The 15042-nt window shown below is 32.4% G+C and overlaps 1 protein-coding gene across 1 annotated transcript; it reads right to left on the bottom strand.

Moving 5' to 3' along the window:
• Positions 1-1123: 1123 nt before the first annotated feature.
• LOC133185902 (uncharacterized) lies at positions 1124-5173 on the bottom strand. The gene is made up of 4 exons (XM_061321195.1): positions 5131-5173; positions 3958-4223; positions 1565-1675; positions 1124-1479 (listed from the first exon to the last, which is right to left on the bottom strand). The coding sequence occupies exons 2-4, from the start codon at positions 4079-4081 to the stop codon at positions 1124-1126; spliced, it is 591 nt and encodes a 196-aa protein (XP_061177179.1). The 5' UTR covers positions 4082-4223; positions 5131-5173.
• Positions 5174-15042: the final 9869 nt, after the last annotated feature.

Raw genomic sequence — 15042 nt, 5'->3', positions numbered from 1 at the left:
AGGGTTTGCTACTGTCACTAGTGCTTGGAAAAGAGAATTGCTTTCCTATGGAAACTTTCTTGTCGAAGATAGGTCTCTGGGTAACAGCTGATTAACTAGTTGTTCTTGCCTCAACATACTGATCAGCATATCGTGCCATATATTGAATAAAAAGAAGGTGGAATTGTTCTTTCAAGAATAAGCCTTAGGAAAGTTCTTTGTTACAACACAAAATAAATTGTTCCCGTAACATCAAGTCTTCGAGTCCTTCATACGTCTTATTTACTTTAGATAACTCCATCCACCTCGTTCAAATTATCATTATCACCTTTTTCATTCTTACAGATAGAATATCAGAAGTCGGTTATCCAAGTCGGTTACCCAACCCAGTGGTATGAGAAGGCGGACTCTTTGATATATAACCATCTAAATTGTGCTATGTATAAAAATAATTTTTTCAAACTCAACTAGTTTATTAAAGAAGTTTATGGTCACTAATTTCTTAGAAAGTTGTGTACATAAATACATGTATTCTGTGTATATCACAGCGATCAAACGCACTCGGGTCCCTTTTGAAATTTTCGTTTACTTCTTCCGTATTTCTATATAGCTTTTTTAACTATGTTCTAAAGGTCATAATACAAAATTTGGTCGGTAACACTTACACGTACCAAAGTTTTAAAAAGTGGAATCTAAGCAACTTAAGATAATTATTTGAAAATGATCAGATCTTTGCAATAGACGGAGGGCATACGTATTAGCCATAAATCAGGTTATCTGAAACTTAAAGATTTCATCGATTGTAGCAAATTTCATGCACCATGCTTTGTTACAATTGAAATAGCAGTATAAAGATACAAGGTCCATCAAAACAAATTCAATTTTAATCAAAGGTTTATTTAAGGATTTTTAAAAATGGAACTTATTATAATTTTTACTTTCTTTTTAAACACATACTGAAATGTCTGCGCATTTTTATTGTAGTAAATAACGCATCACTAAACAAACAATAAAGTATGTACATACATGTATATGTGACACAGTTTACAGATTATCAGCAAATTATATCTGATTATTCAAAATTGTCACAAATATATTTGTATAACTGGAAAGCACCTTTTAAAAACTGAAAAGTGTTTCTTTCTCATTTTTTGGATTTGGTGGAGTCAGAAATTTTGCGGTGGACGGTTGATTTAAGAACTGTTTTCCCGTTAGAAAGTCCACTTTTTGTAGAACTTGCGGATGTTGCACTACTTTCCCGTTTTTGTTTGTATTCTGTGTGTGTCACTTTTCCGTTTATTTTAGGGTTCTCAGTCACGCTTTTCTTTTTTAGTTTAGGCGTTCCTTCCGGTGAACTCTTCACTGAATCCTCTTCATCATCTTGATGTTCCTCTTCTCTTTCTTCTAAGGCCGGAGTCAGTTTTCCTGTTTTCTTATTGATATTCAGATCTTCAAATTCGTGTGATTTTCGCCTTCCTCTTTGTTTGGCTTTCTTTTTGGCTAAAACCATACAGAAATAGGGGGTTTAGAATAAAATAGTTTTACCAGTCATTATACCTTTCACCTTTAAGAAGATTTTCCTCACCTTTTGCATCTGCAATCGTTGACATCATTTCTTTTCCCATGTAAATCTTATGTTTTCTCCAAAACTTAAGTAAGTCTCCATAATATTCATCATTTGGTTCTAAATCCATGTCTGCAACATTCAAATTAATGCATTAAATGTATCTTTCTGCATGAGCGTTTTTCTTTTTTTAATTGTTTTCTTTTACTAATTGGAAACTTATGATTCATATGACATAGATAAGTTTAAAATCAAATGAGAAAGAAAGAGAGAGCGACCAAAATACTAAGTTCTAGACATGATGTATGTGTTCTGGTATGTTGGAGACAGTTTATCGTCAAGTATTAATAGTCCATATTCCGAAAGCTTGAGGCTCTCATTTTTGATTACTGTAAATTGACATTAGCTGCAGAGTTTACTTAGAACTTTCTAATTATCAAGACATTTATAGGGTTCCTTACTGATTTCATAACCATTTATTTTTCTGCCTATGTCGCGTCTTCTTAATCTAAACCATTAAGTTCATGTAATTCACCCTGATATTAATTCATTCTGTCTTGAGCATAAACGGAAGTGTCAAAGTTTCGATGGAGGAGTGTTGAGTTTTAAAGACGCTTTAGTTGCATTGTGTCACTGGAGTTAATTTTGAAAGATAGATATGAAAGAAATTAAAAGTCCACCCCCCAAAACGAAGTTCAGTCTTTATGATTAAGAACGCTCAGAACCTCTCGACACGAGTTGAAGGATGGATGTTTTTGTTTGGATAAGTATTCTTTACACGTATCAAAACATGGGTTGTCCATAAGAGAAATCAACATGAGATTGATTCGTCTCGGGGAAACAGAAATCAAGTAGAACATCTTGGTTCTAGTACATTTTACGGGAAGGTTTGAAATGCAACATGAAACTTTACATGTATACCCACAGAGCCATTGATGGAACGAAGTAATTGATTGTTTTAATTTTTTTTTCCCCTAACCTTACATTTATGAAAATTTTAAAGTTGTATGTTTATTTTGATTTGAAGAATATAAAATGAAAGGTAAAATGATTTCAGAAATAAATTAGCAAAAATTAACTCAAAAAGCAAAAGTTTAGCTAGTGAACTCAATATGAACAAGTAGTTCCAGATTGGTATTAAAATCTGACTGAAATTGCAGATAAACCATTCTAATAGTGGTCATTGTGAACCCCTCAACATCAGACCTATTCATTCAAGAGATCATGTAGAGTCAAAGATAAACTTTAAGTTATCACAAAGAAATCCCATAGGCTGCTGTCAAACGAAAATTTACACATAAGATAAGAATCATTTTAACATTGATTTTTCCTGCAATCCACCTTAATCTGTGTGTTTGTTGATATTGCTTTACGACCAGATATACATTTAGACGATAGCCATTTTTTTTACTATTAAGGTAAAGCTTTCTTAAGAAGTTCAGAAGGGTGCCTCATTCAGTCAATGACTTGTGGAGAATAGTAGAATGAAAGGAAATCAGACATGCTTATTGTTTATGGTGTTTTGATGACTGGGTGGACAATTTGGTATTTTACATGCATTAGAGGGACAAGCCATGGTCCTGTTTAATATCAATTGTCCGTCCAATGCAAGTACAAAGGGATTAAAACCAAATCTTCAGGGAGAATCACAAAATTTATGTCGTTCGGGGAAAACACTTAGATTGTTATTCATATCCTACAAAGATCCCAAACAGACTTTTAAAAAAAGTGCACCATTATTTTGTTAGATAATGTCTTTTACATAAATAAGAAAATGAAAGAATGCATTGCTTTGTAATATTGCTCTGCAAAACAAGTGTCAGAGACTAGATCCATTTAAATCCTAGAATCATATTGGCTGTCATTATTCTTAATATTCTTATGGTTATGGAATATGTATAATCCGGTGATCTGCGACAGTTCTAACACGCATCGATATCAATAAAATTTGTCACTAATCCTTTTACGAAACAACACCATGATGCTTCAAATATTTCGGGTACAGAGAAATGAAATACTAAGTTTTTGGTGCATATCTTGTCTAAACAAGTTACTTAGTTCTTAAAAGCAAGAAGAAACTATTTTAATTGTAATTTAAAATTCAGAATTGTAATAATTCAGATTGTTTAGTGTTATATAAAGAATATCATTGCTGCTTTGTAGGTAAAAAAAAGTTGAAAGTTGTTTCAATTAGTTGTTCCTGTTTTATTTAGTTCTTGAAATACAGGTTTTTCTAATTCAGGTCCAAGTTTGAAATTCTTTTGTAATGTACAATTTTTTTCAAAATATTTATTTTTTAGAGTATATATATAAAATCAAGGTTAACCAATGGAAACCAGTAAAGGATTTTGGTATACACATGCAGGAAGAGATTATGTAACTAACTGATATTTATAATTAATAGATCTACTTACCATCCGCCACAGGAAGCTGTCCCTGCTGTACCCTTAATCGACTCATCCTTCTTCTGAGTGCATTATATTCTGTGTCCAGGGCGGAAGTGGACCGCACCAACTGTTGTTTTCCTGTCCTCGACATGTTCCTAAAACCCACCACCTCCGGACATCTATTGTCCAAAGTTCAGACTCAGAAAACTGTCCACTTGATTTGATGCAACTTTTAGGAGAAAGGTTCTCATATGAAACCGCACGTCCTCACCTTTCGGGAACTTTACTGCTAACTGTAAGAAAGAAATCGAACGTGTAGGGCGGATTTGCGTTAGCTATTTGGAACAACTGACCATATCTGTAATTTGCAAACCTAATTTTCCGTTCAATTTGCTGTTTTGAAGATAAGGATTTGGTTTTCGCGAAAACAATGACGACTTTTAACAGACTTTGAGATATAGAATATGAGCATAGTAGAAAAACATTGGCTATTTAAACGACGTTCAATGCAGGTGACCACACATGTTATTTCTACAACTTAATAAGTGATCGGAATGATTTTGAACATTGTTGGATTTTTAAAAGAAAAGATAATATGCTTATTGTTGTTATTCTATTACATAACTTATGAATAATTTTTATCTTAATTATAAACAATATGACATCAGCTTCAGTGTAAAATTCTTATTGAAGTATTTGCCAGTTGCATAATTTGACAATAGATTTATTGGCCTTTTTTCCCTTAATTCTGTAGAATCATAAAATTTTGACCAAATACTACCAAGCTTTACGAAAAGATAGCAATTTATAAAAATTTGGATATGAAGCTCGGTAATCTAAAAGAGAAAAAATGTAATGCTATTTAAATTTGTTTTTAAATAACTTAGATACTATATTTTCAATGATTTGCGGAAAAGGAGTTCTAGTGGCAGGTAATTAAATTATAGCTGGAAAATATTTAATTCTAGTTAGGTAAGTTACATTGAAATCAGAGCAGCACTCAACATTAATTGAAAATCACTAATCGATAAAATTACACTTCTCAGCACTCATAAACGTTTTTAAGTTTTGTTAACTCAATACAGAAATGAAGTGCTTAAGGTTTTCTAAAAGCTACAAAAGAAATAAAATAATACATTTTTTCCTTTATGACTTTTAGAGGTTCTATACTGCAATGTTTACCAAAGATTCTTCACTTACCTTTTGAATTATCCTTTAATGGTGTCTAAGATTAGTAAAATACCCTTCCTTTGATGTTAAGTCCGACTTGAGTCTAAAAGCTTTCGTCTAATAATGACCCTCCTATCGGCGTCCCTTGTTCGCTTGCACTGTTCAGACAAGGCCTTCATCAATCCAATCCTGCTATCGCCGGGGACCACGTCATACATCTATACGTTAGGTTATCTACTATAATGTGGCTACGATAACATTGGCTCTTATATAGGCGAGAAAATGCGTAACGCTATGTACTCCACTCTTTGTTGCTTGCACGTTCTAGTACATAAACAACTCTTATTTATAATGGTATACTGTGGCAAGGACTTTTGAAGATATGGGTAAGAGTTATCAAATTACGGTTAAGGACAATCAATTATAGGTGTGCATAATTTCTAAATAACAAAAAAGTCTTGGCCTAAGTTTTCAAAAAATCTAGATCTGAGAGATATTATTGAATTTCTTGCCAAAATGACGTACTTCAATCCGTAAATGACGTCTTCGCTTTCTCTCGTCTTTAGAATCTTACTTTTTCTTTGTAATAATTCTTCTGATATTCTTCTGAAGGACTTAAAAACAAGGGTGGCAATGAAACAAAACACATTACCCTCAGAAGGTTTCAAATTTAAGGTAATTGTCCGTAAATAATGACATATTTTGCATTTAAGAGGGGAACAATAAACCGTCTGCTTCTTGTCATAAAAAGTATCCTCAAAATTCAATGTTTAATCACTCCAAAAGAATCGCTATATTTTTACTCTTTTAGATTTTGTTTTTATAAATTAGACGTACTGGAGCCTTTATTTTAATAAACTAAGTAGGGCGATAGAAAAATTTTTATTTCAAGAATTTTTTTGCCCCTTTGATGATTTTTTCATTTTTTCCTCTTCTCACTTAGCGGTCAACTATTGTGCTTTCTAAGCAAGACAAAAAAGGCAATCCTATTTCACATATATAAACAGATAAGGGCACAAAAGAAATAAGAAAAGAAATATTTTTTTTTCTCGGGTTTCTTAACAGTCTTTTTTTTTATATGGAAATCCATAGACGATAACCAAGTACAAACTGCTTCAGCCTTATAAGCTGATATATATATATATATATATATATATATATATATATATATATATATATATATATATATATATATATATATATATATATATATATATATATATATAAAACATTTTAAACTAGGTATAAATACTATTTTATGGGTAAATTTTTTGGTTTTCGGAATAAACATTGGTTCATTGAAATTTGACTCGTTGTAGAATGGGAAAGACAACGAATAGTAATCTATCTCATAAAAAAACTTTAAACAATACAAATCTGTGAACAGGCACAAGCACGAAGCCCTAGAAACCCCAGAGGAGGGATCTGGTGCCTAGGAGGATTAAGCATCCCCTGTCGACCGGTCACACCCTCCGTGATCCCTATATATTGATCAAGTAGACGGAACATTCCGTAGTCAAATGTAGTATAAAACAGAGGTCTAACAATTGGTAGGAAACAAGTCAGCCTAAATACGACCCAGTGATAGGTTATATTTGCTTATAGGGTCATTATAACGACCATAGAATTTACGGAATGCTGACTTTTAACGAGGTTGTTGGTATCCCTGTAACATCAACTTATGTGTGAGTAGTCTGCCTTGGTTTAGAAACTGATGGTACAAAGAGCATACTCTTGAGTAGCGAATACCGGTAAGTTTGGAGACATGAACACCATATGCAGAATATCACTACATAAATAAGGATAGTCGACGATGGAAAAGCTGAAGTCATGTCGTTTGTCATACAATTTAGGTGTTAGTTGGCCTTTGTTGTCTATAGTCAGTAAACCATCCAAATATGAATCAGATGTGGCAGACTGTTGTCTTTTATTTCAAGTTCACCGGGATAAATCGAGTCGATATATAAATGGAAATAAGTATTGTTGATTTATAAAACGTCGTCGATAAGCAAAGACATAATTCTGTTGTTTGACACTTTGACTTTTGTTGAAGAAATATATTAGTAGGTTTCTTCATAACACGAAATTTTGAACCCCCTCGAAAATAAGTGATTTCGTTGAAAATTTTAGTACCTGTAGTGTTTCTAATATAAATAAATTTATCAGCTAATGTCATTCATTGCCCTTACTAGAGTTTATCATACGTGAGCCCTGCCCTCTTATGAATGGCTTTCCCTATAGATATAGAAGATTGAGAGATGTATTTAACCCACCCACCCCCATTTTTCTGTCGTTATATTAGTGTGTACCCCCTTCCCCGACAAACCAAAGTCGTTTTGGGTGATTTTGCTTGTCGGGATTTTTTTGGCGTTTTTCCTTCAGAGGAATGCTTCTTTCATCCCCTTCATTTGTGGATCCACACTTTCTTGCTTGTTGTAATATTGTTACCTAAATAGTATTTATTCAAGCATGCTTATTAAATATAATTCAATAGGCAATATCATATTTAAGCAGTGGCATTGTCTATTAGCAGTTGGCAGTAGGTAGTTGACTGTTGTATACTTATAGAATTCCATTTGTTTTTGCTCTCTTGCATGAGCCCAATATTCATAGCGAAAATGTTGAATTTGCAAATCAATTATCTGACAAAAACTGTATTTTTTCTATTAAACCCATCCCATTTCTCTCTTTTTTTTTAAATATGTTTTCAAAATAGAAGAGAGTGCACTTGTTCAGCTGCCTACACAGGAGCTGTGGTTGTACGATAATTCTTCGTCATTACAGCCATTACAAAATGGCCGTCGGTACCTGATCACTCATTTTTGTCTTTTTAACCAATTAACGACACCCGCTTCAATCATGATCAAGCAAGTTAAGCGATTATCTACAATTACTGACTTCATTAAGGATCGATTTAACCAATTTCCCACATACGTGGTACTTCTTTTGCAGTTCTCCTTTGGTTTACACCCTTTGTATTGGCAATTCATACAAAAAAAAACAAACTTGTAAAACAAATCGTGTTTAGAAGTGTCAAAATAGCACATGTCTTGATCTTTATTATAATGATTTCTGTTCTGTTTTACATACAATAGGTATTGTCCTTGTCACCTTTTGTTATCTAGTTCCTGCATGTGTTTGCCTAAATAGCTTTTTACGCCTGATTAGAACAAGACAAGGACGTTGTAGAAATCGACAGGTTTTCACAGCCATTCTTTATCCATGACATGCTTGTTACATTAAAATTGTCTATAGTCATGTGTAAAATATCAATTCCACAGTGGGGAAAAATGATAATTGTATTTCAGATTGCCTTGAAACTTTGTCCTATTGAAAGGTGATAGGACTTCGACGATACTTTTGTTGTTGGCATTTAAAGAAAAAAGGAAATATGTGAAACTAAAAAATAATTGTTTGCAATTTTGAGTTTGCAATATTAAGTATTCATCTATATAAGTGCAAATTTTGCTATTTATGAGCAATACATAATATGCATAAAATATCGATAAAACATCGTTTGTAGATAAGAATTCATGTGTTTGTCGATTTAAAAAGTAATACCTCATTAATCTGTCGTATATCTTGTTCACTTTACTACAGAAACCACTATTTAAAAGTGAACGAAAAGTACATTTCTGTTCACGTATATTTAGTCAATAGATGGAGTGTAATACTGAAATTTAGAAGTACAACAAAAGTTGCTTTCCGATATGTAAAGCTTTATGTTTACAAAGGAAGAATGGTAGTTACATATATTAATATGCTGATATTCAACAATACATGAATATGGACCAAAATCAGTGCTTTCCTGGATACATAAAAAGAGCAAAATTTGGAAGTTGCTTAATTCGCAACGTTCTAGATATCGAACTTTATCATCTAAAAATCCATACAACTAAGTGCTTCAAGTTAGTTTTTAAAATTCATTTCAGTGCGAGGACATTTTACAGGTTTGATATTTCTAAGTGACCACATTAGCATCTATAATTACTCTACTTTCATGTAGAGGAGCATCTTATCCCCTCTATTCTCTATTACATAGGATAAATACATTTATATTTATTATATATATAATAGTATAATAATATAATCTATGTTTCATCATAGATAGCTTAAGTCAACATTCACGGTGACAATTACTGAAAAACTTTCATTTATAAACTGTGTGATCTTGATTCGGGGCATTCAATTTCTAAGTATTTATATGTTGATAAGTTATTCCAGCTGACTCGACAGGCAAGAGAATGTTCTTAATTTCTTAAACGATGCAGGCTACTGACAAATAAGTTGATGATTCTAGTCAACAATCCCGTTTAAAGCCAACATTAATAAATTCTATGATTGATACACTGAATTTGTTTGCAAATACAATCTGTCGTTAAGTCGATGGCAAGGAGCATACGTCGGCTGTGACCGGTCGACAGGAGATGCTTAGTTTTCCGTGGCACCTTTTCCCACCTGTTTTCAGAGGTCCGCGTTGGCTCTGTTCATAATTTGTATTGTGAAATGGACTTTTGAAAATGATCACTAGACGTTATATCTTCACATTGAGTATCTTTTTTATTACTTTTTTTAGATATAAACTGTAAATGTGTTTTGATATGGAATAGTAACCTGTCTAAGTCTGCACTCAGAATAATTTCCTTCTGCAGTTTTAAGTTAATTTTTTGCAAGACAGAAGAAAAGGTAAGAAAAAATTCTTTTTCTTTGTCCTTCTGTACAAAGAGAATGCTCACTTTATAACATAAAATCGGACTAGACTTTTTTTTATATTTTTCTCTTTTCAATGTTGCTAAGGGTATGACCTTGGATCAAAATAAGAGCATCTTTCTCTAATAATATGCAATGCTTATCAACAATAAAAAGGATTAATTCAAATCATTTAAATTGACTATTACAAATTATAGTTTACAATATTACAATACTAAATTTTTGTCTTAAAGAAATTTGAATCATTTTTTCACCATTTCATTGTCCAGTGACCTTGACCTTTAAGATGTGATCTTGGGTTAAGGCGAGGGCACTAATGTAGAGGTACAGTAACCAAATTCATTCCAGTTAGGGGTTCAAAAGTTATAGCCCTGACACGATTTAATATCTAATTTAAAAGTGACCTAGATCGTAAAAAGTTTACAATTTTAACGATGAAATCTTTTAAATCGCTCATTAAAAGATTGAGGAGCAATATGAGAACCATCTATCCTTCTGTTTTCAATAATCCAGAAGTGAAAAAAGAATTAGATAGATTACATGATCAGTACGTACTGGTTCCTGCGGACAAAGCAGGTAACAACATTGTCTTTGTTTGTAAGGCTCAGTTTATTAAATGTATTTTAGAGGAACTTGGATTTAATTCTACAAGTGGTAATCCAACTTATACTCATAGTTCCCTTTCTAAGGAAGAAATTCTTCAAAATCATATGTCAGTTTTGAATATCTTTAATATTCCAAAAAACCAAAATGAATTTGAATTACCATATTTATATTGGATTCCGAAACTTCATAAAAATCTCTACAAACAAAGATACATAGCGGGTTCCAGTATATGTTCAACCAAGCCTCTTTCTTTACTCCTCTCTAAGATATTAACAGTAGTGAATGAGAAACTTCAAGAGTGCTGTGCAACAATATATTCGAGAAGTGGTGTAAATCGGATGTGGATACTTAAAAATTCCAAGGAACTTTTGGAAAATTTGAAATCACAAGATTTCACCAAAATCAACAGCTTAAAAACTTACGACTTTTCAACTTTATACACAACCATTCCCCACGATAAATTAAAGTCCAGGCTTTTTGATATCATTGACAGCTGCTTTTTCAATAAAAATGGAACTAAAAAATAAATTTACTTACCTTGTCATTGGTCATTTGCAAAATTATTTTGTTAAAAAACATTCTGATTGTACACACAATTACTCTGAAGTTGACATTAAAAAGATGCTCGAGTTTCTGATTGACAATATCTATGTGTTTTTTGGAGACCAGGTCTTCCAACAATCTATTGGAATTTCCATGGGTACCAATTGCGCCCCGTTATTAGCAGACCTAATTTTGTATTCATATGAAGCAGAATTTGATCAAAATCTTTTACGTGAAAAGAAGAAAACACTTGCTGTGGCCTTCAACTCGACATTTAGATATATCGACTACGTATTGTCAATTAACAATGGTTATTTCCATTCTTATGCCGACACGATATATCCCGGTGAGCTTGAGATGAGAGCTCCTCCATGGCACTTGATCCCACCTCTGATGTCTTAGAGGTCCATGTTTGCTCTGCTCCTATTTTGTAATGTTTGATGAACTTCTGAGCTCGAATACTGTTCGTTATCTCCACATATTTCATTATAACACTATGAAGTTAATCTACGGCGAAAATTAGTTATTCTTAAGGTAATTAATTAAAAAATCTTGGTTACTATAATCAAACTTGAATTTTCTAGCAAAAACGTTTGACTTTATCGATACTTAATTCATAATGAACTAAATTTGCAAAACATCGACAACAAAAAAATAAAATACAGTAATTATTCGTAGCTGACATATACAACTGACTGAAAACCCACAACTTAAATGTTTACAATAAATTGTTTTAACCAGGAATATTGATGGCCGTATCCTATTGAATTGACTGGATGGTAGTGGATAAATTATATTGGGACGAATGTTTCATATTGGCATCTTTGAATTCACTACATTTTATAATATTTGTAGGTAAATCTAGTTTTGAAAAATCAGCAGTTCTAAATCGTATTCAAAAGAAATATTTTGTAGTTGTATTTTAAAAATGAAATGACAATTGCTCTGACTTATCAATCTTGCCTTGTTTGAACAAATTGTCATCCGACTAGAAAAAAGGAAAATTAACAAATGGTTTCTTTGAAATGCTTATTCATGGTATGCCAGATGCTTCATGCATAAAATTGTCAAGTCATCTTATTATTTTTGGGGGGTCTATTTTTGGCTATTGCCACTTTGACTTTATATTCCAAAATGCAATATTCTATACTGACTCCTGAACCTGGAGGACATGATCTTAATTTTTGTAGAGAGCTAGTTGCTTTTTACAATCATCTTAACAATTTGCCTACTTGATGTCCATAAATAAATGATTTTCAAATGTATATGTATAATGCATTTTCGATATATGACCAACTTAGTCACACCCTAGAGCTTAAAACATTTACATGGGGGCCATGAATATCTAAATTTTAGTAGAATTGTTATTGTTTATTATAATCATGGAAAAAGTTAGCTTGTCAGATTTAAATGAGTAAAGGAAGACAATTGTCAAAGAAGTAATGTATTTTCATAGAATTACTGACTTATCTCTCCCAGGAACTAGAACACCGGCCCAGTGGCCATGTATTTAACAATTCTGGTAAAGAGTTAATTACTACTAGCATTGTATTCATGCAGTTTACATGTTTGATTTCCATGCATAAAGCAGTGAAATTTTCAAAGGTGTAATGAACTGTATTTTCGATCTACATATATGACCAACTTTACTCTATTCTGGAGCATGAACCATGGACCTGGGGACAAAGATTTTCAAAAAATCAAAAAGTAGCCGTGCAGTCAGAAATCTTTTCTTCTATTAATTTGACAAATCTCTTCTAAAGCGGGTTGAAATTAAAGTTATTATATGTACAAGCAACAATTTGTGCATCTGTGTGAGAGGATTTGAGATTCAGTAGTTCTTGGTTACTACTGCATTTACTGATTGCTATGTTAAAAATGTAAATTCCGTTTTAAAAAGTGTGTTGCATTATTAAACACATCGGCAAAAAATTGAATAAAATTCATAACATGTAAGGGTGAAAATTATTGTCCATTTTTATACCCACCATGACTTGCTCTTTAAAACAGCAAGCATGTTATTTGATGAAATCAAGGATAACTACGGCTGAAAATATAGCGGAATCTCACTATAATGGTGATATACCACTATTATAGCGGAATTTACGTTTCCCCCTCGCGGAGAAAGGAGTTGATCCTTACGTCGCGGATTCGAATCCCACTGTGGGACGTGGAGACCGGTCCTTTGGATGAGACCGTATAAACCGAGGTCCCGTGTCGCAGTAGGTGTTGGCACGAAAAAGATCCCTCACTGCTCAATGGCCCTAAGTGCCGAGTATAGGTCAAAAATGTGCAGTTCTCCACCGGCAAATGGTGGCTTCTCCATAGGAGTGAAAAATTCTCAAGAGGGACGTTAAACAATAAACAAACAAAACGTTTCCACCCAACCTGCGTAATATTCTTCATATCAAAATTTGACGACAATTGGCCAAGTAGAATTCAGGAAGAAGTTGAAAATATTCAATTAACGGACAACGTATATGTTTCTCTTTGCATCAATTATTCTTTTGCAATTTGAAAAAACAATAAAATTAATTGTTACTTATGATATAAATGTACATGCTATTACTGTAAAAAAATGATTTTCCTTTATTCCATTGAAAACATTGATTTTGAAAGATATATATTCCCAAGAAAAAGATTCCCTGGCTAAGAGAAGCTGTTAATATCAAAGAAAAACATCGTAAAATAACAGAAGAAAAGGTAGGACTCTGTCGGTGTTAAGGAGAGTAGAATTTGAAGAACAAACTATGTTTTTGTTTGAAGTCATTATCACCACTTAACTTTTTAAAAGCGTTTTACAGCTGATGGTAACAGTTTAAATCTCTCTCGATTATTCCACTCCATTATGTCGTTAAAATCTAGATGTTGGTTGGACTCGATTTGTTTGTCTAGTTGCATAACATAAATAAACCAATTTCCTCTTATTTGGCATTGACAGTAAACAATCTTTTGGCGAAAAAGCTCTGGCGAGAACTCAATATACGTTTAAAGGATCCCTATGTTGTTAACTTAGATTTTTGTCGAAATTTTATTTTTAATTAAAGCCTATGTTTTCCTTTTTTAAATCTCATTTGTGCTGAATAACTAATAAAAACAAAATAAAACAAGATTTTCTTGTTTGATTTAGTGCAACAAGATAAAAAACAGTATTATTTTAAAACAATTTCAGAGAAAATAAATTTGAAATAATGCATTCCTCTCTGCAATATAGGATTAAAAACTAATCCCGGGATTTACCTCTTTCGAGTGAGATATTTCTTATTTTCCTGAGATTGCTCGTAACTTCACACCAAACTGTCGAAATGTGATAACACCCTGTTACTGGCTGATAAAAAACGTCAACTCTACAAGCGACACTGACAAATGCCAAGTTTATTTTTTCATTTGTCATTATTTGTATGTTTACAAACAAGTGTTATTTAGTGTGACAAAAGGTATTCTTGGGAGATGAACCTTGTTCAACTTTCCTAAACAATCACTTCTGTCTAAATGACTTGTCTGTGTTTGCTCTGTTCAAAAATTATCTCCATATCCCAAATTCAAGTGGCTTTTCTGAAGATGCACTTACATTTCATTGTCTTTATGTACACAATACTTTTGTTAAAGTTACTAGTTTTTATTCAACAATCTTTTACAGCTTAATATGAGATAGGTAACTAACCTTCATTACGGTGAGGAGAAACTCTTTGGAAAAATTAAACACAATTTTATATGGTTCTCAAATATATGTGATGTTATTGGTAGTTTTAAATGATTGTACAGTTTTCCTCGAAACATTATTTTAAACATTATCATATTAATGTTTTTTGACAGTCGTAATAAAGATTTATTGATATCAATTCATCAGACAGCCAAGTCCCTGAAAGTTTACAGAACTTACCATATATGAACAAAATACTTGTATCTTATAAACATTGATTTATGTAGATGGATTTCGTGCACATGTACATACTCTGTATATTTCCTAAATCATTCTTATAAACTTTATACATTGAATGTTTTGTAGATGAAATATGAAAGTTACGAACAGTATTCAAGCTCAAAGTGTCCATTAAAACAATACAAATCGGGAGCAGAGCA

Source organism: Saccostrea echinata, unplaced genomic scaffold (assembly GCF_033153115.1).
Source record: "Saccostrea echinata isolate AGI-Se365-2 ecotype Australia unplaced genomic scaffold, CSIRO_AGI_Sech_v1 ptg000012l, whole genome shotgun sequence".
Taxonomy (NCBI): domain Eukaryota; kingdom Metazoa; phylum Mollusca; class Bivalvia; order Ostreida; family Ostreidae; genus Saccostrea; species Saccostrea echinata.
The sequence above is the reverse complement of the archived record's forward strand: the minus strand, read 5'-3'. Positions and strand labels throughout refer to the sequence as shown.

Excerpts from the sequence above, each read along its gene's own strand:
- LOC133185902 (XM_061321195.1), bottom strand. The coding sequence starts at position 4,081 with ATGTCGAGGACAGGAAAACAACAGTTGGTGCGGTCCACTTCCGCCCTG. Across the intron at positions 1,676-3,957 it reads ACAGCTTCCTGTGGCGGATG|ACATGGATTTAGAACCAAAT; the intron begins GTAAGTAGATCT and ends TGAATGTTGCAG. Across the intron at positions 1,480-1,564 it reads AACGATTGCAGATGCAAAAG|CCAAAAAGAAAGCCAAACAA; the intron begins GTGAGGAAAATC and ends GTATGGTTTTAG.